Genomic DNA, 24,184 nt, shown 5'->3' on the forward strand with positions numbered 1-24,184 from the left:
AGCCCAGGGCAGCCAGAGAAGGAGAGCTCCAGCCAGCAGTAGCAGCCCAAGTAGACTGACCACTCCCTGTATTGGGACGGCTCCCTCACTCCCACAGAACAGGGGTTGGAAGCAAGAGAGGGCTGCAGTAGGGAAAGGGATTAAGAACAGCTGGGGAAGCTGACTGGGTAGCTGACCACAGCTATGGCCAGCTTAATCAGGGCCCAACTGGCCCTTCTAAGAGGGCTATGGGCCAGAAGCTAGAGAGACTCCCTCTCTAGCTTCTGAGAGAGAAGGACTGGGCTGCCTGGGACCTGAGCAGAGTACCTAGGGCAGAGCAGTGCAGGGAAAGGGTAGAGGGAGCTGGGGACCTCCAGCCTAGTAAAATCCCAGGCTGCAGGCCTTGTTAAAGGCCTACAAAAGGTACTGGCGCTGCAGACGGGCAGCCCAGGGATAAGAAGAGGCAGCTGGTCCAACCCCCCTTTTGCTGATGATGAGTGGTTTATAGATTGCAGTCTGCTTCAGTGAGCAGGGGCTAGATGGTGACTGGCACTAGACAGTGAGGCAAGGTGGGAATAGAGGGATTGGGGTCCTCCTGGGAGGGGAGGCCCAGATTGGGGGTTACTGCTGGGGGAAGAACCCTGATGTAGAGGAGCACTGGGGTCCGGAAGGGACATGGGGGCCAGCGGCAGGCAAGACACTGGCCTGCACAGGGTGCTTTGGGCTGGAAGAGCTAATTCCCAGGTTGACCAGCAGGAGGTGCTGCACTGGTGAGTCCCACCCTGCCACAACTCTGCAGAGCAAACAGTGTTGAGTCCTCATTCCGACAGTTCTTTGTGACACAGGAAATTCCCTTTCTCCATATCTTCACATAATGTCAGACAAGGGATCAAAGTTGCTAATGGAGATTTGTAGGGGAATTTTCTACAATTAATCTGAATAGTGACAAAGCTGCATGTACTCTACTAACTGTTGGCTCTCTATTGCTCATTATTTATTCATAAAGGTCCCATTTTTAAAGGTCATAAATATAATAGTGAGTAGGGTTATATAAACTCTCAGCTAAGAGAGCACAGCAATTCTTAATAATAATAATAATAATAATACTTTACATCATGTAGAAGTAGTACCTAATTGATCCTCACGACTCCCCTTGAGTATTGGTAAAATAACCATTCTCCTTATTTTGTAGATGGAAAATATGAGATACACAGGGATTAAGTGACCCTCAAAGTCTATGCTATCTCTGCTGAATAATCCCCAAACTCCATTCAGACTTGGACAGACTTTTTGAATACAGCTTAAGAATGACCGTACCCGGTCAGACCAATGGTCCATCTAGCTCAATATCCTGTCTTCCAACAGTAGCCAATGCCAGATGCTTCAGAGGGAATGAACAGAATAGGGTAATCATCAAGTGATCCATCCTTTGTTGTACACTACCAGCTTCTGGCAGTCAGAGGTTTAGGACACCCAGATCATGGCGCTGCACTCCAGACCATCTCGGCTAACAGCCACTGATGGACTTATCCTCCATGAGTGTATCTAATTCTTTTTTGAATCCTGTTATAGTTTTGGCCTTCACAACATCCCCTGGCAATGAGTTCCACAGGTGGACTGTTCATTGTGTGAAGAAGTACTTCCTTTTGTTTTTAATTTGCTACCTATTAATATCATTTGGCAACCCCTGGTTCTTGTGTTATGGGAGGGGTAAATATTTTGCTAATCATTCTTTAAACAGTGACATGATTTTTCTCTCTCATCACATCACTGATTTATAACCTGTCTGGTGAGATTTGATGTTTGTGCAAGTGAGACACTTAGAACACTGGATAGACCCAGGGATAGTGCAAGTAGGCTCTGTATATGCTTTCCCACATGGCTCTGCCAACATATCTCAGTCATCTATGTGCCACCCTTACTATGTCTATCTGAGACTCCACTGAGAAGAGGTTGCTAATCGTCCCATAATGATGGGTAGTTTTGTAATGTAGAAAGACATACAGTGCTTAATAAATGGAGAAGCCATACTCATTTAATTTGTTATCTAAATCAGGCTTCAACTCAGGTCTATAGAGGTGAAAGGCTAGTGCATTATTAATTCATTGGCCTTCTCACTTCCCTATGTTTTAATAAACTGCAAAGCTCCTGTGTTTCTTTGCTTCTGAATGAATTATTTATAATAATGGGTTTGCAAGGTGATTGCTGAGGAATCCACACACTATCACAGCATTCTTCCTTCATCTTTAAAAGCACTGCATTACCTGTTCCTGCATGAGCTCCTTGAGCTGTGTGATTTTTTCTGCATCTCCAGGGTGCTTGGTGATATAATCTTTATCAAAAAAGGCCTGTGGGAGAAAGAGAAATCATCTCCTTATTAGGAAACAATTCATTATGTCCACATGTCAAAGAGAGAGAGAAGAAGGAACAGAAATCCTAGGAGACCCAAGTACACTTAGCAAACTGAAAAGTCAATTTAACTGATCTCTTCTGGTATTTTGGGATCTAGGTGAAGCCACAGTACCACAGTTTTAGCTGCCTAGATAATCCTGCTCCTCAATTAGTCAAAGGGATCACTGTTGAGCAGCATAAGGTATTTCCTTCTAGCCCCAAAGGATTATGAATCTAATCAAATCTCCCCACATGACAGTGCAAAGCACTATCATTAAGCCCATTACTTGAATTTTATATAGCTTCTTTCATGTAAGTATCTTAAGAAACTGTAGGAAATGAGTGACTAAAGTAGTAAATAATATAAGGAATGAAGAGTTTTTTCTAAGCTTGTATGCAGGGCACACACAACCCAAAAATGTGGACCAGAATCATCATTTTTCAGTAAGTATCCCTGTAGCTCCCTTTTGCAACATACATCTTTAACTAACTCCTGCTGAAGGAAACAGCACATTAGGTCCCCTTAGGACTAAGACTATACTGGACACTGTCTGGCAAAGACAACTCTTTGGAAGTGCCAGCCAGCAACTTTCCCTCAGCAGGGACCATCAGCTCAGAGACCGAGTCCCACTGCTTGCTTTGCAAAATGTGTTTACAGAGTAGCAGCATATAAACTGCCTGTTTCGCTATTGTACATGCAAGATCAGCTTTGCTGTGTCAATCAGAATTCACACTTCAGAAGCTGAGTTTTCAACTATGGCCATCAAAACAGAACATCCAGAACCCATATCTGGACATTCACATTAACACTTAGCTACATACAACAGGATTTACATGTCCAAGTGCTCATATATATGCACAATTAAACATGGGATTTCAGCATCCTGTTTAGATCAAAAGTATGAAAACTGGGCACACGGGGGTAATTTCTTATAATAAAAAGTCAAATACGTCATGCTCTTTTCAACACAGCAGGAGAAATGCTACTTGGAAAGAGTTGCTAACAGGTTGATACTACACTCAGAGGTACAGTCCTTGCTTACCTCCTGGTACCGTGCTATGCCACCATTCACAGCTGCATCAATCACTCCATTCAGACACATGCTGAGCAGGTTAATATTGCCATGCATTTGCTTGTGCTGATACTGGCTTATTAATGTCCTCAGCTCCTGGTTTTTGTTCTCAACAACTTGAATGGCATTTTCCAAGGGGCTCACCTCGACCTACAAGGCAACAAAGAATAGTTCAATGCCACGGACACCTCATTGCCACCATGTTCCCTTCCCTACTATGAAACCAATTCCTACTACTGCCTGATGAGCACTCCAATTTTTTTCTGATGTGCAGACTAGCTAGCCATTTTTTTACTGTGTATCAGCAATACATCTCAGTTCACCTCACTGTGCACTCATCTTAGCAGTTACAATAGCTGTCACATGTCGCTGAACAACTGACTGAAGATGCTGTCAAGATTCAGAATCGCACCTCACTGGCACTTACTCTGACTGCTCTGTTTCCTTCACATAGCTCCTCTTGTTATGTTTAGCAATTATTTTGGCTGAGGGAATGGATTCTACAATAGCCACCAGTGAAGCATGAATTTTTTTCAACTGCAAGACCCAGTCAAGAGACTTTAAATTGCCCATCCTTCATTCTGAAGAAACTATCCATTCAAATCTCAGTTATAAGTATAACAAATGTTACCAGCTCTCGTCTCTCCACTTCAAACCACCGGGAGATCCCAGGTAAACTGTGAGTCAGTGTCAGAGTGGTACGTTCAATCCACAAGCTCTGCAAAGAATACAGTAAATGAGGGACCCAGTGAATCAGAATCTGAACACTCTTATTCTCACTGCAGTTGTTCAGGAGTTGCTGAATAGAAGAGGGCATTAATACTCTGAGCAGATATTATGTTTTCCACAATGGAATGGAACATGAAACTGAAGTCTGCTTTACATTTAAACACAAAGAAAAAAACTGTGTGCTTTAAAGCAATGCATCACACTTTTCAGTTAGTTTCTAGACCAATTAGCTGGGAACTAAGGAATCATTTTTGGTAATATGTGAATCAACAAAGCAAGCCCCATTGCTTCAGAATCCCTCTCCATGGCACTGACACAAGTATCTTCTAAACAGAGTAGGCTTTACTTATGCCAGGTGTGCAACCATTGGGCTCAACAGTCCTGCATTTTATTTGAATTAAAACAACATCTTGCAGCACCAAATTAGGATTAGAGCCCCATTGTGTGCTGTGCCGTACAAATGCAGAAGAGGAAGACACTACATGCCCTGGAAAGATTAAAATTTAGTTACTATTACTGGGTGCTCCTACCTTAAATTCATTCTCTTTGTCCTTTGGACCTTTGTGGAAAGGCCTATCATAGCGGAATTTCCTGATGTTGTTGACACGATAAAAGCTCTTTATACGATCAGGCACACGTTCCATTTGTAGTACATCAATATTGTCTGGGATGGGAGTTACTGCATATATCTGTAAATCTGAAAAACGAGGAGTCAAAGAAACACACGGAGGTATCAAATAAGAAAACAATGAGACAAAACAATACTCCCTTAGGGATGTCACATGTTACCAAAAGAAAAATGATGGAGAAAGTGTGAAATCCATACTTCCCTTTTCCTTCCATTACACATCTCTCCTTTTCACAGCTGCTTCAAACGTAGCAGCAACTCATTGGGCCAGGAGACCCTACAGTGCTGTAGGAACTTCAGGCCAGGTTTTCAAAGGCATTTAAGCAACCAAATATGCACCTAATGGGATATGCTAAAGTGTCTAAGCAGTTGATTCCCATTGATGATAAAGGAAATTAGGCATCTAACTTGCTTAGGCACTTCTGTAAATCCTACTAGGCATCTGGGCTGCATCTTTCAGCCCCCAAATACCTTTGAAAATCTGGCCTTTACTTTGGCTTTGTCTCCATGCACAGGCTGTACTGATTTAAAAAGATCAGTTTAGAAACCAATTTAATTAAACTCATGCGACTTGTGTGTAGACAAGGCATTAGAAAGCAAAGCAAAGAAAACCCAAATGATCACAACTCAAAACAAACCCTTGTTATTTGGTGTTTCGGCATCACACAGCAAGGAAAAAGTGGGTTCTGTCAGGGACGGAAGGCAGCAGTAGGAGTGGGAAATACTGACCATTCTACTCTTGGTGAATTTAACTTGAGGCTATTAGTCAGTAAAATCAAAGTACTGTTCATTATCCTAATTAGTGAACTAGGAGCCAGCAGGCAATCTTCCCCTCCCATCTCACCTAAAATGTTCACACTCTCAAACAAATGCCATGTGGTCTAGTCCTCAGATACTGCACAGCAACATTACTTTTGTGTCTGTATTTAAATTCACAACGCAGATTCGTATCAATGGGATGAAGTGGACTCAAAGTCTGATGTACTGCATAAAAGATGCAGATAGTCTGGATGGAAAGGAATGTGCAATTTAAAAGGAAGGTGAAGTGAAAAACAAACAAAACGGAAAGTATGTTGAGAATAGGTATGAATCTAATTGCACAGTTCTCTCTTGGGGAATTGTAGAAGGTAGCTGGGTGGATGTCTGGTGAAATGTAATGTTCAATAAGGGAGCGAGTGTCATGGACCAGACTGGACCCCGTGCACATCTTCCCATACAGTCCTGAAAACATACATCAGCCATGACCTGGAGTATTCCCTAAGCAAAAGTGACAATTATGTCCAACTGGTGTGCAGTGATGTAGATAAATATCCACTAAACACAAGTTGGAGATGATGAAAATCATGACACCTATCACTAAAGCCAGAGATGAACCAAGATCTTCTAAAATGAAACCATTTTCCTTTCCCTACGTCCTTTGTGTCCTACAACCATTTGATTAACATTAGGCTGCCTTTATGAAAGGATACACTGAGCATCACACTGCAAAATGGTGTCATCTGGATGGTTTGGGTGCTGCATTGCAATGGCTTGTGGGAACTCACTTAGCATTCTTTGCTGGAAGGTCTCCAGCCTTTCATAGTCATGGCCTCGACACACATACTCCTTGTTCTGCAAAACAAACAGCCATGAAAACCACTAAATCCCTAAACCATTGTCTATGCCTTTCTTGCTGTTTAACTGGAAGAGGTCTTCTTCATATATAATAACAGGCACAAATCTATATATTTTTAATTTTTTGTTTTATTACATAAAAAATAAAATTATAAATGATAAAGTTATGAAAACATCTTTAAAGGATTTAACTACTTAATTATTCATTATTACTATTAATTATTTACAATGTTTAACTTTACATCTATCTATAATATGGATGCCATCAAACATAGGAATCCACAACTCAGCCTCCAAGATGTACTCTCTGTTGGAACATGGACCGAAGCAATTGTTTAGAGTAACTATTGGAAGTAAGACATACTTTACTAATAATCTAGTTTCCTCTTTTGTCCCATTAAAGATGTAAGCTAATCCACAGCAGGCCCAAGTATGTTTTAAATTCTTTTAACAAAGTTGACAGAGTAGGAGCAACAGGTTTTGTACTGAAATGCAGAATCTCTTTTTTGCAAGCAAAATTAATGTACTGTCATTTTAAAAAATGAATATAGATAAAGGATAGAATCCTCTGAAGTCAATGGTATAACCTCAGCATGATTTGAATGGATTCAGGATAGGATCCAGCATCTCTTCTACATCCACTCCAAGAATTTGTCCTCGTTTTCATTTGACAAAATTTTGCAGTAAAGTCCAGAAAATTCCAATCACGAGACACTCCCAAAAGCAATGTGCTGACTTTTTTCACCCCAGGTTTAAGGAAGTCTTCTAGAATTTCAGCTGTAAACTGACGGAGCACTGCCACTGAACAAGGATATAAACAACTGCATCTACTTACATTGTATTTGTAACAACTGAAGTAGAGGGGTAAGCCAAAGCTTCAAGCCATGGTTTATTGTGTAAGGATAGCCTTGCAAATCTCACTCCCATAGACATTTGAGCCCTATGTATTTGAAAACATGATTTATAACAGGACCACATATTTTAGACAGAACCCGCTTAGATACCTGTCATGATAGGAGTGACTCTTCCAGATGATGTTTTTAAAAATAAGATATAGTTGCTTATGTCGAATATAGTCTGCTAAACCTATCTAATTTGTAAATACACATAGAACTCTCTGTTGGGTGAATCTTGTTTAGTTTTAAGCTGATCAAAAATCTTGTTGTGGGCTATTTGGTGAAACAATTTCCCAGATGTTTCAGCCTTTTATCTTCACTTAATTTTTTGTCTGGATCTTTAAAAACAGGAGAGAAGCCTGGAAACTCCCTCAATTGTGCACAGAGGTGCAAATCTCATTCTCATCCCACACACTGAATAATGCACTGAGAAGGTCTGCAGGGACTCAGCATGGTGAAGGAATCCTCCATGCCACACATAGAGAGCAGCTCTGCAGCTGCTCCTTCAGACACTACACCTTCTTTCATGGAAAGGAATGGCTGTGCCCCAAATCTCCATTCTTCATGAGACGTTCAGGTAGCCTCCAAAGAGCTGACTCACTGAATCCTCCTCTCCCATGCAGGAAAACCATACTGGTCATATTGCAGCCATAGCCCTCTATGCCCAGGCAAGTGGGTGCAGAAGCACTGTAATCTAGTCTCAAAATAAATACTGAGCTGTAACTTTGGGAAAAAACCTGTCACAGTCTGAGCCTTCAGTGTGGTATTCATGTTTGGATTACATTAAAAGAATGCTCCATTACTCTAAGTTAAATTAGGAAACAAGGCTTTGAGGCCCTGGTAATTTGAAGCAGTTCCTTTCATCTCTGCATGTTGTAATCATTGCTACAGTTAATGCTGCTCAGCTGTAGAATTTCCAGATTGGTAAAAGAAGGCTGATATAATCTTTAGATCTATAAAGTCTCTACACTTATTTGGGATCTTTCCATTCTGTAAGAAAAATATGATGATTTTTTTATAGAGCTCTTTTTCTAAAACCAGTTGAGCAATTAAATTATTAGAACTTGTAGCTAATACAATACCCTAGGAAAGATATGTGCATCATGTTAGCATTAATCACAAGAGATACAGGTGGAATGGACTAAGGGTGAAAGCTGCATTTAACATTGACTGGAGAAGAACATTTTATTCCTTGCCTTTCTTTACATTATATTTTTGCAAGAAACTCTTCTAATCCAGAACTAATGGGCTGTTCCACTGTCCTCTCACACATAAGTAGATTGATCCTTTGCACTGAACAACTGCTCAGCAACAAGACCACCCCTAAAAACTCATCTAAATTGCTTCTTAGCTAAATGATAGATTGCTTTTTTTATTAAACTAAGCCCAAATAAATATATAGACACACAAACATCCCCACCCCCACATCATCCAGGATTTGTCACAGAACCACCAGATGCAGCACTGTGGATTGGGAAAGTCTCTTGTCAAAATGAAATTTATAGATAAGGGACAAAAGGCTTGATGATCCCCTGACCTGGCACTAAAGGTCTCTGTCTAGTATTTTAATAATTATCCAAGCAAGATGTCATAGGCAAATAGGTGAGAAAAGCTGAGCTGCTAACTTCATGGACTTTTGGATTCTCAAAGGCAAAAACAAACCACACACACATGCTGCATTTGCTGTACCTGTGGGTAAGTGTGCTATTGAACTAATTACAAGATTCTCTTCCACATTAATCAGGAAGCTGACAGGAGAGTTTTGGTCTTCCCCACTACAAACTATACTTTATCCACTGTCAGTGCTCAAATCAACCAGCTGTCAAATTAAAGACTGATATATCACCAGCAGAGTGTCATGACCAACATGATGAAAATCTTAGGGAAGACATTCTAGGTGTCATAACAAACTGATGGACAGAAATGTCAATGTGCAATGATTCGGACTCAATGTAAACTGAAGTTATTTTAAATGGGACTCAACTTTTGGAATATGAACATAGGCATCTTTAAAATTAATGAATGCAAGGAAATTTTCTAGTTCCATTGCTGCTACATGCTGCTTAGTGTTTCCATCTTGAACTAGAATAATAGAATATCAGGGTTGGAAGGGACCTCAGGAAGTCATCTTGTCCAATCCCCTGCTCAAAGCAGGACCAATTCCCGGACAGATTTTTGCCCCAGATCCCTAAATGGTCCCCTTAAGGATTGAGCTCACAATGCTGGGTTTAGCAGGCCAATGCTCAAACCACTGAGCTCTACCTCTCTATAGGCTATGAAAGAATTTATCCAGAATTGGTTTAATTGCTCCCACTGATGTCAGTGGTAAAACTCCCACTGACTTAAATGGGAGCATAGGTAGACAACGTTATGCACTTTTGATCTACTGGAGAGGACAAACAGGAGTAGTACATTCTTTGGAATCTTTCTGACATCAAAACTTGCTTTATTGCTTGAATGTTGATCAGGTACCTAATGTCTGCCAGCAATATCTTATTTTGTTTTAAGTTTGAAGGAATTGGTGAAATGATGAAATGCATTAGGGTGGAAGGTGAAAAAATTCTACATACAGCCTATCTGAAACTAGATGGTACACGCTAATTGTTGGTGGTTTTCTCCCCTTTGTTTGAAGTGATGAATTCTGTCTTTTGGGAGAGAAGGGGATCTGCTGATATTCTGACATGAGAAGACTATTGGAGGCCTCTGTAGTTCTCAGCCTCTGGACAACTTGAATGAGAAGGCCCACATGAAACAAGAGCTAACCTTGGACTTTGCTGGAAAGCAGCCAAAGCCACAAAATTCTGAGAGAAAGACTAAGGGTGTTTCTTTTCTGGGACATAGGCTTTCTGTTCTTTTAGGTCCTTGTCTAAGTTGTCCCCAAAGTACTGACCTGGAAAAAGTAGTACCATAAAATTATGTTTGGCCTGGACATCCAGTTGCTATGAATAAAGCCATATAGCCCTCTTGTCTTTGTTAGTAAGGAGAACTAATGACAACGACTTAGCTGAAGGCAGCTTTGTGGATATACTTTGTGGCATACTGGCAAATCTCCAAGTTCTTCCTCATTTTGTATGACTTCTTAGGTATCCTCTGTTCTAGATTTGACTTAGAATCATAGAATATTAGAGTTGGAAGAGACTTCAGGAGGGCATCTAGTCCAACCCCCTGCTCAAAAGCAGGACCAACACTAACTAAATCATCCCAGCCAGGGCTTTGTCAAGACAGGCCTTAAAAACCTCTAGGGATGGAGATTCCTCCACCTCCCTAAGTAACCCATTCCAGTGCTTCACCACTCTCCTAGTGAAATAGTGTTTCCTAATATCCAAACTAGACCTCCCCCACTGCAACTTGAGACCATTACTCCTTGTTCTGTCATCTGACTTCTAGCAGTCTGTTTCCTTGAGAGCAAAATGCTGAGGCTATGCTGACTGAAATACATTTTGAGACAAGCTCTTAGTCTTTCTTAAAATGAGTATCTACTGGTCAATAACAGATTCTTGATGGCCACCGTTCATGCAAAGCAAATAGAGCTCTCTTTAATAGTGAAGGCTGACAAGTACACATTGGGAATCCATTCTTCAAATATCTCTTTGGGCAAGATACAGTTTACAGTTTGGAAAAGAAGGAGTGCTATTGGGTGAGCCTTCTCTTTAACAAAGTCGAGGAGATTTGGGTTTATGGAGAAACATGTCTTCTTTAGTCTTAAGGTAGAAGAAGCATTTGACAGATTTTCCTTTTTTGCTAGTTTCCTTCTCTGATGATAAGTACAGGACCCTGGATACTTCATCGATCAAAAAATGGGAGTTCTCTGTGGTAAAATGGTGGGACCAACTATGCCCCAGAATGTCAGTGTCTCTGACATCCTTAAGCATTTTATTTCTTTTGTTGGGGGGAAGGGGAGCTATGTCTGACTAGAGCTCTTGATCACTGTTGCCTGCAGGGCTAGGGGAGAGGTGGTGAGAGTTTTCTTTATGTTCCATGTTAAAGATCATTATTGTAATGGGAGGAGGAATATAATGATTTTTATTTTGTCTCTGGAACCTCCTGCAACCTCATCTGTGGTAGTGGGAGGTCTGTCTCTGACTGCTTTTGGCTAGGCTGCTGTTTGGGTGTTTGGCACTGAGAAATGTATCCCTGGAGACTTTGTAGGGGAAGGAGAAGTCTCTGTAAAAATGGCTTCTGGCATGGGGCTACTTGATCACAGTAAAGTTGCTGCTTCTGTAGCTCCCCTCACCACAACAGAGCTTGGTGGGAACCTGACTTCAGCATAGCCATGTAGATTGTCTTGTTAAGTCACACACTGTGCCCAGAAAAAGCCATATCAAATAAGGCCTAGTCTTGATCATGGATAGTGGTCAACAGGGAGTTGGAGCTAACTCTGTACTCCCAGAATGCCAGCCAAAGCTCTCTGAGTCCCACAACCCTGTTCACAGGGAAAGGGTGAGATGGCAGAAGGGACAGGACACCCTGGCTACAGCCTGCGAAACCACTGTTCTAAATTCCAAGCATAAAATTTCTATCCCTCTGTCCTCTGAAGGAAACAGCATAGTCCTGTGACTGCAGAAGAATGGGGTAGTAGACAAAGAACTGTAACTTTGAGGTGTGAATTGCTCTGAGGGGAGATCCTGCTACTAGAATTTTCTTCTCTGTAAAGATCCACCTACCTGTGCATGGAAGGACAATGGAGCAGCTATTAGTTCTGGACGAGGCAGCAGTTATTTTTGTCCATTCACTTTGCAGAATCCTGTATAAAGAGATTTAACCTCCACTCCAAGAAGAGGTTTACAACATTTCTAACCTTCACTGTGAAGTAGAGACAAAACTGTTTAGGGTGTCAAAACTTATCTGTCTGATTAGTCTGGAAAGGACAAAAGGTAATGAAAGAATATTAAGGTCAGCCAGAAAAACAGCACTGTTTCATCAGTTCATTAGTTGTAGTGGCAAGAGGTACATTTTAATACTCTTGTTTCATGGATGAGTCTTTCTCTGCCTTCCTCTTGAACTGGAAGTTAAGGTATCTGTGAATAATTGCTGTGTCTTCCTTCAGCTGGAAGATAATTGGAGCTAAAACATATCTCCTGTTTGTCTTGACAAAAGGTGGCAAGATAAATACAAAAAATTCTGCTAAAGAATTAAATAATTTTTTTTCATTGCCTTGCAGCATATTTAAACATTGCATGGAAAATGAGAAAGTGGATGAGCTTTATGAAGTACTAAAATTAGAAATTAAAATAATGGATTGTTCTTGGTGGCTACGATAGATCACCAGCTATTCTGTAAGGACTGTAATACAAGTAGAAAGGCACACTCTAGTGATCTTGAAGCAAAAACACTCCAAGTCCAATGGGCAAAATAAATGCTTATTCCATGGCCTCGCACTATGTCATTTTGGAACAGATATCAGTTCCATCTGTGATATCTAACTTGCCATACATCAATCACAGCAACTGTTGAACAGGAAGAAATATTACATGATGGATCTGGACAGTTTTGTGTGTAATGCACAAAGTTCCCAGCTGTTATTAACTTTGACATGAAGAGATGTACCTGTAAATAGAGACCCATTCTACTTCTTCTTGTATCTTTTTTTTTTTTTCCTTTTGACCATAGCAACCCAGGAAATTGTGAGCCTATGCATCAAATTATTATGGTTCTAACCATAATGCACTGAAAATACCTGAAATCTGCATTTAATACAGATTCTTCCCTGCAGAAGCCAGTGCAAGCTCTCAAAACATCGTTTGTCAAGCCTTACTTGTACTTCTGTAATGTAGAATCAGACAGTTTTTAATTAACTGCCCTTTATACAGCCAGGACAGAAAGAGATTCAGAATTCTTAGCAACATGAACAATGACATTTTTAGATATGTTTGCTACCAAGTGGAAGAAGTGGAAGTGAGCATGGTAATTTCCTGTTTTAAAATCTGCAGCAAGGAAACAATAAATCAGAGGAAAGTGTTGGGTGCTTATTTGATCCCTGAGAATTCCTGAATACATATTTTATTTTAAATCAGTGAAAATCTTACTCTTTAGATTAACACTAATCAATCATCTAACTATATGATCTATGCAGATAGGTCAGCTAACGGATTCAGTCTCTGAAATGTCTGTACACTATCGGTTATTAAGAGAGAAAGAAGGAGTTTATTGAGGTTGTTACATTATTAATTCCCACTCTGCTAGTAGAAACACTGCTATGGAATATAATTAGAGAATTAAGGGGAATTATAACTGTATACAGTATATTTGCTGTTTCTGTCACTAGCAGCAATTCCCACACTCTTATACAATTTAACCAAGAGTACTTGTTGTACCACCGAAAACTCATGCATATTCTTAAACATACAGGCCAGGTCACTTACTATCCAAGATGCAGCTGTATGTCCACAAATGAAAAGCAGGCTAGGTTCACTTATGGAACTACAGATCTTAGGATCTCTTCCTCTGCTCTAATGACTAGTTTTTATTGTTCATGTTCTGAAATTTCCACTGCCAGATACAAAAGGTGAAACTGAGATAATTTCCTCTAAAAATCTCCATATGTGTTGATACTGGTTTCTTCTACATTTCACCTTTCACAGTTGAACTACTGGATATGGTTATGCTTTTTCTGTTTGTTTTCTTGACCCTCAGAAATCATATTTATCATGTAAGATTCTGTAGGTTATCAGGGTTTGAGCACCTCTAATATTCCAGTCCTTAATTTTTTTTTATGTTCACTCTTCTAAGATTTGTCATCTCTTTTGATCTCTTTACCCACTTCCACTAACATTCCACATCAGAATCAAGCTAATTGACACAGGCTTTGCACATTTTAGCTTTGGCTTAACTTTCTAATCTAGTCTGTTTCTGTTTTGCTCCAGCTCCCTTTCCTCCATCCAAACTGTGTGCCTAACTGCCCTTTCGATACTTTCATGCCTCTCATGTCTGTCCCTTGTTCTATGCTGTCCTCCACCAGTGGGCACCTCTGTTGATGACCTATTCTAACATGCCTCCATCCCCTTCAAGTTTCTCCATAAAACACACTTTTTTTCAAATTACCTATACACCAGAGTTTAAATTTTTTAACTCCCTTCAAAGTACTGGTATTTTTTTTTAAATTTGGAAACCTTAAAAATATATACATTACTAACAAAGCACCCATGCACTCTCACCATTGCAGGCTCTGACTTCCCTTCCTCCTATGCACCACTAAATTGATTACAATCTCTTGTCACACCTTCCCTTGAAGAAAATCAGAAATCTGGAGTTCTAGTTGTCTCAAGTTAGCTTATCTTGTCAGTGTAGTTGCTAGGGTTCTACCTACACTAGAATTGTCAGACAAGTAAGTTTTACATGAGGTGTCAAACTATAATCAGCAACACCCATTTTAGGGACACAGGACTGGAAGGGACCTCTTGGATCATCAAGTCCAGGCCCCTGCTAGCACAAGCAACCCAATCATATCATCTCATTCATAAGCTTGTCAAGTTCCATTTTAGAATCAGTTAGGTTGTTTATCCCCACTACTCCTAGATTCTCACTTTTCTGATGCTTAGAAACCTTCCTCTAATTTCCAGCCTAAATTTATTCACAGTCAGTTTATAACCACTTGTTCTTATAAGCATTATCTTTTAGTTTAAATAGCACTTCTCCCTTTCTGGTGTTTACTTCCCAGAGACATTTATAGAGCGCAATCATATCCATTCAGAGCCTTCATTTTCCTAGGCTAGGCTTTTAGTGTTGATTCACTATTAGAAAAAAGGAGTCAACCACTCTTTTGAAACAACAGGTATTAAACCCAGTTGATTATGTATAGGCCAGTGGACAATGAGGATTGACACTAGTTTATGTAGATGAGGGGCTGTGTTTTACAGCTGTGGCTGAACATGTCTGAAAATTCTAGTGTAAAAGCAGCCTAGAAGAGCCACCAAGTTGATATTAGGCTCTGAACGTCATTTGAGACCTTGTAAGAATGATGTGTTATGAAAAAATGGAAGTTTGTAATGTACTACAGCCAAAATTGCTGCAACAGGGTGCTATGCTGAATGGAGAGAAAGAAATGCTGTTGAGTCTGGATAAGACTTCACATGCACAAACTTGCATGTATCAAAACTCCTGATATTGAGCTTGCAAATCTGTGCACCTGAAAATCCGCTCCTCTGTGTCTTCACCATGAATTATTACCAAGGGTCCAGTTCCTTTAGTTTACCCAGTAAGCTGACTTTATGGGAGCAGATATAACAAGCTACCCATTTCTCACTGTAGAAAGCAAGAGAGATTACACGCCAAGACCTGACATCTCACACCAATCAGTGTGAAAGATGGACAACTTGCCACCATGGTTTGATGTTTTACAGATCTCTGTGTTTATTGCATAAACAAAAATCAGCTGTAAGTTTCCAAAATGGTTGGTGTGGATAAAACTACCCTTGGTTGTTCCTGATAGTTACAAAACAATACAAAATATTAAAGCACAGAGTTTGAGGGCAGCAAATAGCCCAGTGGAAATGACACAAAAATGTCTCTGAGCTGGATCAATCAGTTCTATCCCTTTCAAAGCAAAATCTTATTTTTAACACTCAACAGTCACAACATTCCTCTCTCCCACAAAAAATCCAGACCTGGTTGATATGTTGCACTTTCTTCTGAACTGCCTTACCCGAAGGAAGAAGGGGAATTTCCGGCCATAAAAACCAACTCTGAAAAACTCAGGTTCCAAGCGCTGCTGTTCCATGATGTTATCGTAATAGGTAGCTTCCATTTTCTGTGGACGGAAAAAGCAGTTGATATCTAACTCAAAGTTCCTGCTACTGTTTCAGAATCTCATCATAATACTTTGCATTTACGTAGTGCCTGCTATGTAAGGACTTAACTTAAACATTTAAACATTACAGTAATTAAACAAAACTCCTGGGAAATGGGTAAGTTTAATTTAGTTTAATTATCCCCATTTTACATTAAATTTTATGGGAGTTAGAATTATGGGTTTCAGAATTAGTTAGTGGCAACTAATGGGATTAAAATCTAGATTGGCTGAATCCCAGTCTCTCAGTCTCCTGTTTTAACCATATTCTCTCCCATAGGTTAAACGGTGAACCAAAGGGCATGAAAGGGCAGGAAGTGGAGTTGGACTAGACTATCTGGAATTCTGGACATCTGTAAGTTTAACAGGGAGAAGGAAAAAAATGATTTGCGGGAAGGAAAAGGTACTTTTCTACTGATAGTATGCTGGCCTGTCCCAAAAGCGGTCTCTCAGACCCCATTGTCCAGCTGGGCTACATGCAACTCAAAGCTCAAAAAGGCTCACAGCAAGTTCACTATTAACAGTGGTGACTTTTTTGGAGAGAGGAATCCAGTTTGGAATCCTAGCCTCCAGTACAGGCGAACCTAATCGCAACTCTGGCCCAGACACAGAACTGAGTTAAGGTTCATGGTTCCTGCATACATTAATCCTTCTTTTGAAAAAGGGGCTTTAGCCTCAAAACATTACGGGTACAATAAATGAACAGACAGAATAATGTGGAAATAGAATGAAGAAGAGAGACAGAAACTGGGGGAAAAAATAGATGGGGAGAAACTCATCAAAGAAATTCATGTCTAATACAGATTTAGGAAACCTGAACCAAAAACAGATTTTTTTTTAACAGAAGAGATGAGAATAAGAATTAGGTGAATGGCTGTTACTGACTAGTCAAGATTTTTTTCACGTGACTGATTAAATCCAACCAATGAGGAAACAGCAATAATTAATTTACTGATGCAATTTTAGGATAATGATACAATACTGAATTGAGCTTCATCATTGGACAGGTGTGCTCATCAACCTGAGACTCAATTCACAAACACATGGCACTTTTTATTTTAGTGTAATACTTGATATTTTTTGGACATAAACGAGAATGGATGAACCATACAGTTCAAAATCCTTATTGATGCCTTGGTTAAGATTTTCTGATAAAAGCAGGGATGACACAAATTCACCTTGACAATTAATTACTCGCTTTTATGAGAGAATCGACATGATTGGCAGGAATACCATGAACTTCACTGTGCTTTGCATTCTATTTATCTCTCTTTATTTTCTCAAAAGCCTAGACTGACATGCTACTCTTGCTGCCCCTAGAATAAATTTTATATAAAACCATAGCACAGGCAACCCAATCATATAATCTCATTCATAAGCTTGTCAAGTTCCATCTGAGGGGGAGACCAATTTGACCGCCAATAAAGAAAATATATAAATAAATAAAATTTAATGCAGTAATACGAATATACATGTATTTGTGCTTGTGAGCATAGTTCATATTTATATATTTAACTGTTGTCCATATACTTGTTGGTAATTACAGCTGGCAGGATCAGACGTTACTTCAATGAGCCTATTTGGGAGAGTTATGTCTATTTTTTAGTAAAGGTTGCAGGAACAGATCTGTAATCTTGGCAGAGGGGGAAAAATTACATACTCAGAAAGAAGCCATCCTAACTGTGTGAGGAGTAGTATGTTTGTTTTTTAATTCAGACTTCTCTGATGCATTAGCAGTAATCACTAAGGAATGGATAAAGAGTTTGGCGGGAGAAGGGCTGGTTTCACTTACCCGAATCCAGCTGAGGCTTTGATAATCATACAGACTTTCATACTGAATGGCCAGCTCTCTGCACAGTGGGATTCCAAACTCCCAGCTCTGCAAAAGCAAACAAGACTCAGACCAACTGGGATTATCAGCCACAACTAAAGCTCTTAACAGTTACGAATAGGGAAATGCATTTTGGGGAATTCATTAGTGATTAAAACCCAAGGAGCAAACACACATGAAAACACAATGCAATACAGAGTTTTCTATTAGGTTTCATATAAATGTTTGATGCAAGACATTTAGCAACTTGATGCTAACAGATGCCTATGTTTCCATGAGTTTTACATCATTCTTAATTCACTAATCAGATCAGGAAATTCTTCAGAGAAAGATACAAGAGCTAATAAATAGGCTTACTGTAAAAAAAAGTTCTGCATAGCTACTCCACCTTCTGCCTAAATCCCAATGGAATAAAGTCAGGTTTAATCATGGGATTGGCCCTAGCTATCTGAAAGATTGCATCTCTCTCCTTGAGTATGACAACCCCCGCCTCCATGACTGCTATTTTCCACAGGAACAATGATGTTGTCAAGCACTAGAAAAGACTCTTCAGCACAGAAAAGGAGAGGTTACTTACCTGTACAGTAATTTGAGTTGTTTTCGATGGTTTGTCCCTGTGGGTGCTCCGTTGCAGGATATGTGCATGCCTTTGCACTTTTGACTGGAGACTTTTATTAGCAAGGTCCATGTCTGTGCATTATACACCTTGTGCTTCAGGATCAGGGCATTTAGGAAGGGGCAGATCCACTGCCTCTCTAGTACCTTCTCAACCATGAAGTCTTCTAGACTCTACAGCAGGGGAGGGAGGACAGTTGGTTGAGCACCTATAGGGACAATCCATCTCAAAGAACTCAAGTTACTGTATAGGTAAGTAACCTCTCCTTCTTTTTCAAGTTATTGTTCTTATGGGTGCTCCACTGTAGGAGATTCCTAAGCAGTTATTCAAGATGGATGCGGGTGCTGAAAAGGTAGATCCAAGATGGTTTGGAGGACAGCATCACTGAGGACTTTATAGTCCTGGAAGCAGTTAGGATGGAGTGAGTAATGCTTGGAGACGTTAGCTGAGGATCAGATTGTGACCCTGCAGATCTCCATGATGGGAATGCCTTTAAGAAGGGCTATGGACATGGACTGAGTCCTGGTGGAGTTGACTGTTACTTTAGGTAGGGGATGCACTCCAACAGCTTCATAGCAGGCTACAATGCAACCTGAAACCCACTTTGACAGTCTCTGAGTAGAGCTTGGCTGTTCCTTCAACTTTTCAATGAAAGATAAAAATAGTTGGGGGAAAGCCCTGAAAGTCTTTGTCCTGTCAAGACAAAAGGCAAGCACCTTTCTAATATCTAAGGTATGGCATTTAGCCTCCTCTTTCAAGGTGCGGGGCATACGATAAAACACAGAAATGGCTGTCTTGATTGATATGGAACTCTGATGAGAACTTTGGCTGACAACAAGGATGGAAAGGAGAAAAGAGGGTTGGTCACTGGCTGGTGTAATGATACCGGGGAAGAACCTCTCTCAGTGCCCCTTAAGAGGGGAGATTCCAGTTCTTCTGAGATGAGAAGATCCTCATAGGACAGGAACATGGACAGTGACAGTGGGTTAAGGTAGAGGACAGGAGGAGCCTGGGCCATAGCTGGTATCAGGGCTAGACCCAGTCCTGGAGAGACCATTGTTCCTGTGCTCTGAACTGATGCATAATGAGGAGGATGGTACTGGAGACAGATAGAAGCCAGTCTAAACGTTCTGTAGTTGTGAGACGATAGCAATACTGATGCCTTTGAGGCAGCTTTTCTAGAGCAGTGTTTCTCAACTACCCGTCTGTGGACCGGCACTGGGCCCTGAGATCTGCCTGACACAGTTTTGAAAGGCACTAAGCCAGTTCCTGGTATAAAAATGGCTCAGAAACAATGTTGTAGAGTCCTTAATCTTAGATGAGTTACTGTGTCTAGAGTGGTCTGCTCCCAATACCGAGGATGGGGCCTCTCAGTGCTGTTTTCTGTTAGATCTTTCGGAATGGGATTTTTTTTGGGAGGTGCTGACTCTTGGATACCAAGGTCTGCAGGAGCCTCAGCGGTACCTATAATGCAGTGGTGGACAAACTACGGCCCGCGGGCCACATCTGGCCCGCCAGCTGATTTAATCTGACCCTTGAGATCCTGCTGGGGAGCAGAGTCTGGGGCTTGTCCCGCTCCCATGCTCCAGCCGGGGAGTGTGGTCACGGGGTGCTCTGCGCGCACATGCCGTAGCTCTGCACAGCTCCTGGAAGCAGCGGCATGTTCCCACTCCGGCTCCTACGTTTAGGGGAAGCCAGGGGGCTCCGTGTGCTGCCCCCCACCCCAAGCGCTGCCCCTGCAGCTCCCATTGGCCAGGAACTGAGGCCAATGGGAGCTGCAGGGGCAGTGCCTGCGGATGGGGCAGTGCATAGAGATGCCTGGCCGTGCCTCCGTGTAGGAGCCAGAGTGGAGCGGAGGCACTGCTTCCGGGAGCTGCTTGAGGTAAGCACCACCTGGAACCTGAACCCCTGAGCCTCTCCCAGGCCCCAACCCCTTGCCCCAGCCCTGATCCCCCTCCTGCCATCTGAACCCTTTGATCCCAGCCTGGAGCACCCTCCTGTACCCCAAAACCCTCATCCCCAGTCCCACTCCAGAGCCTGCACCCCCAGTCAGAGCCCTCACACTCTCCCCCTCATATCCCAACCTCCTACCCCAGCCTGGAGCCCCCTCCAACACCCTGAACTCCTCATTCCTGGCCACACCCCAGAGCCCATACTCTCAACCAGGGCCCTCACCCTCTCCTGATCCCAACCCCAATTTCGTGGACCTTTGGTCTGACCCAGTACGGCCATTCTTATGTTCTTATTCATTGCCCACCATACAATTTCCATATCAGATGTGGCCCTCAGGCCAAAAAGTTTGCCCACCCCTGCTATAATAGGATGTGTGGTCTCCTTGAGTCCAGCTTTAAGAGGTGACCTTACCCCTTCTGAAGTCTTTCTTTAGGGAATGGGATTTTCTCTTCTCTGAATGCTTCTTTTCTGAAACTGCTTCTAGAGTTCAGGAAGCACCACCGGTGACGCCTGAGAGGCTAAGCTGATGAATGGAAGAGGATTTGGATCCTCCAGGCCTCAGGGAGTGCTCCATTAAGAGGCGCGTCAATCTATCCTACCTCTGTTCTTCTTCATGGAGTGCACAGTCAACTTGTGGAACTCCTTACCTGAGGAGGTTGTGAAGGCTAGGACTATAACAGCGTTTAAAAGAGAACTGGATAAATTCATGGTGGTTAAGTCCATAAATGACTATTGGCCAGGATGGGTAAGGAATGGTGTCCCTAGCCTCTGTTTGTCAGAGGATGGAGATGGATGGCAGGAGAGAGATCACTTGATCATTGTCTGTTAGGTTCACTCCCTCTGGGACACCTGGCATTGGCCACTGTCAATAGATAGATACTGGGCTAGATGGACCTTTGGTCTGACTCGGTACGGCCATTCTTATGTTCTTATTCAACGCCCACTATACAATTTCCGCAAAGAATCCTGTGGCACCTTATAGACTAACAGACGTTTTGGAGCATGAGCTTTCGTGGGTGAATACCCACTTCCTCAGATGCATGTAATGGAAATATCCAGAGGCAGGTATATATATGTGTGCTAGCAAGCAAGCTAGAGATAACGAGGTCAGTTCAATCAGGGAGGATGAGGCCCTGTTCTAGCAGTTGAGGTGTGAAAACCAAGAGAGGAGAAACTGGTTCTGTAATTGGCAAGCCATTCACAGTCTTTGTTCAATCCTGAGCTGATGGTGTCAAATTTGCAGATGAACTGAAGCTCAGCAGTTTCTCTTTGAAGTCTAGTCCTGAAGTTTTTTTGCTGCAGGATGGCCACCTTAAGGTCTGCTATAGTGTGGCCAGGGAGGTTGAAGTGCTCTCCTACAGGTTTTGTATATTGCCATTCCTAATGTCTGATTTGTGTCCATTTATCCTTTTCCGTAGAGACTGTCCAGTTTGGCCGATGTACATAGCAGAGGGGCATTGCTGGCATATGATGGCGTATATTACATTGGTGGATGTGCAGGTGAATGAACCAGTGATGGTGTGGCTGATCTGGTTAGGTCCCGTGATGGTGTCGCTGGTGTAGATATGTGGGCAGAGTTGGCATCGAGGTTTGTTGCATGGATTGGTTCCTGAGCTAGAGTTATTATGGTGTGGTGTGCAGTTACTGGTGAGAATATGTTTCAGGTTGGCAGGTTGTCTGTGGGCAAGGATTGGCCTGCCACCCAAGGCCTGTGAAAGTGTGGGATCATTGTCCAGGATGGGTTGTAGATCCTTGATGATGCGTTGGAGGGGTTTTAGCTGGGGAAACCAACAGGACTCCACTGGCCATCACATACAGCCCCCAGCTAAAACCCCTCCAACGCATCATCAAGGATCTACAACCCATCCTGGACAATGATCCCACACTTTCACAGCCTTGGGTGGCAGGCCAATCCTTGCCCACAGACATCCTGCCAACTTGAAACATATTCTCACCAGTAACTGCACACCACACCATAATAACTCTAGCTCAGGAACCAATCCATGCAACAAACCTCGATGCCAACTCTGCCCACATATCTACACCAGCGACACCATCACGGGACCTAACCAGATCAGCCACACCATCACTGGTTCATTCACCTGCACATCCACCAATGTAATATACGCCATCATATGCCAGCAATGCCCCTCTACTATGTACATCGGCCAAACTGGACAGTCTCTACGGAAAAGGATAAATGGACACAAATCAGACATTAGGAATGGCAATATACAAAAACCTGTAGGAGAGCACTTCAACCTCCCTGGCCACACTATAGCAGACCTTAAGGTGGCCATCCTGCAGCAAAAAAACTTCAGGACTAGACTTCAAAGAGAAACTGCTGAGCTTCAGTTCATCTGCAAATTTGACACCATCAGCTCAGGATTGAACAAAGACTGTGAATGGCTTGCCAATTACAGAACCAGTTTCTCCTCTCTTGGTTTTCACACCTCAACTGCTAGAACAGGGCCTCATCCTCCCTGATTGAACTGACCTCGTTATCTCTAGCTTGCTTGCTAGCACACATATATATACCTGCCTCTGGATATTTCCATTACATGCATCTGAGGAAGTGGGTATTCACCCACGAAAGCTCATGCTCCAAAACGTCTGTTAGTCTATAAGGTGCCACAGGATTCTTTGCTGCTTTTACAGATCCAGACTAACACGGCTACCCTCTGATACTATACAATTTCCATATCCAGATGTGGCTCTTGGGCCAAAAAGTTTGCCCACCCCTGCTATAATAGGATGCGTGGTCTCCTTGAGTCCAGCTTTAAGAGGGGACCTTACCCCTTCTGAAGTCTTTCTTCAGGGAATGGGATTTTCTCTTCTTTGAATGCTTCTTTTCTGAAACTGCCTCTAGAGTTCAGGAAGTACCACCGGTGATGCCTGAGAGCCTAAGCTGATGAATGGAAGAGGATGTGGATCCCCCAGGCCTCAGGGAGTGCTCCATTAGGAGGAGTGTCAATCTATCCTACCTCCGTTTGCAAGATCTGCTTTTGAACCCTGTAACGACCTTGCAATTTGATGCGTTATGTGACCCTCCAAGGCACCGGACACAGCTGGAGTGCCTGTCACTGAGGGGGAAAGATCTGTGGCAGGTCTGGCAGGGTTTGAAACCTACAGTCCTTGGCATAACCCAGATAGAGAGTGCCACAAGCAACAAAGAAAGCTTGAGGTGGGAGAACCGCCCTGAAAACACAAACTTGTACTTCAAAACTAAAACTAAAAAAAAAACCTAAACAAATCAAAACAAGAAGAACAAATACTCTTAGAGCAGCAGCAGGCACCCCAGTGATCTATCTTGAGCCAATGGCAGTTGAGAAGGAACTGGAGTGGCAATGGGTCTGCCCCTCCCTAGATGCCCTCACACTGGAGCACAAGGTGTATAATGCATAGAACAGACCTGTGGACACTGCTAATTAAAGCATCTGGTCAAGAGTGCACATGTGCATACACATCCTATGGTGGAGCACCCCTAGGGTCAATAACTTGAAAACCAGAACTTGCATAGGAATTGGGCCTATACTATTGAACTCATTGCCAAGGGACATAACTATAATCGCTAACCTCAGTATGTTCAGAACTAAATGCAAAACTCATTTCTTCACCTTAGCCTTCCCTAATTGAGTTCTTCCATACAGTATATCCACGGTCCCACAATGAAATTCTGGTGACTATTC

General features: G+C 42.0%; 1 protein-coding gene across 9 annotated transcripts in view; it reads right to left on the reverse strand.

The window, feature by feature from the left end:
• The window catches only part of DOCK3 (dedicator of cytokinesis 3), a 612,097-nt gene that overhangs the window by 33,790 nt on the left and 554,123 nt on the right, over nt 1–24,184 (reverse strand). For all 9 annotated transcript variants that reach the window (XM_030569027.1, XM_030569026.1, XM_030569028.1 and 6 more), the window contains 7 exons: nt 17,888–17,974; nt 15,952–16,056; nt 6,270–6,411; nt 4,703–4,869; nt 4,075–4,161; nt 3,414–3,593; nt 2,244–2,327 (listed from right to left, as the gene is read on the reverse strand). In XM_030569027.1, the coding sequence (XP_030424887.1) occupies nt 2,244–2,327; nt 3,414–3,593; nt 4,075–4,161; nt 4,703–4,869; nt 6,270–6,411; nt 15,952–16,056; nt 17,888–17,974 (852 nt within the window). The remainder of the gene's footprint in view (nt 1–2,243; nt 2,328–3,413; nt 3,594–4,074; nt 4,162–4,702; nt 4,870–6,269; nt 6,412–15,951; nt 16,057–17,887; nt 17,975–24,184) is intronic.

Source organism: Gopherus evgoodei, chromosome 7 (assembly GCF_007399415.2).
Source record: "Gopherus evgoodei ecotype Sinaloan lineage chromosome 7, rGopEvg1_v1.p, whole genome shotgun sequence".
Lineage (NCBI taxonomy): Eukaryota > Metazoa > Chordata > Testudines > Testudinidae > Gopherus > Gopherus evgoodei.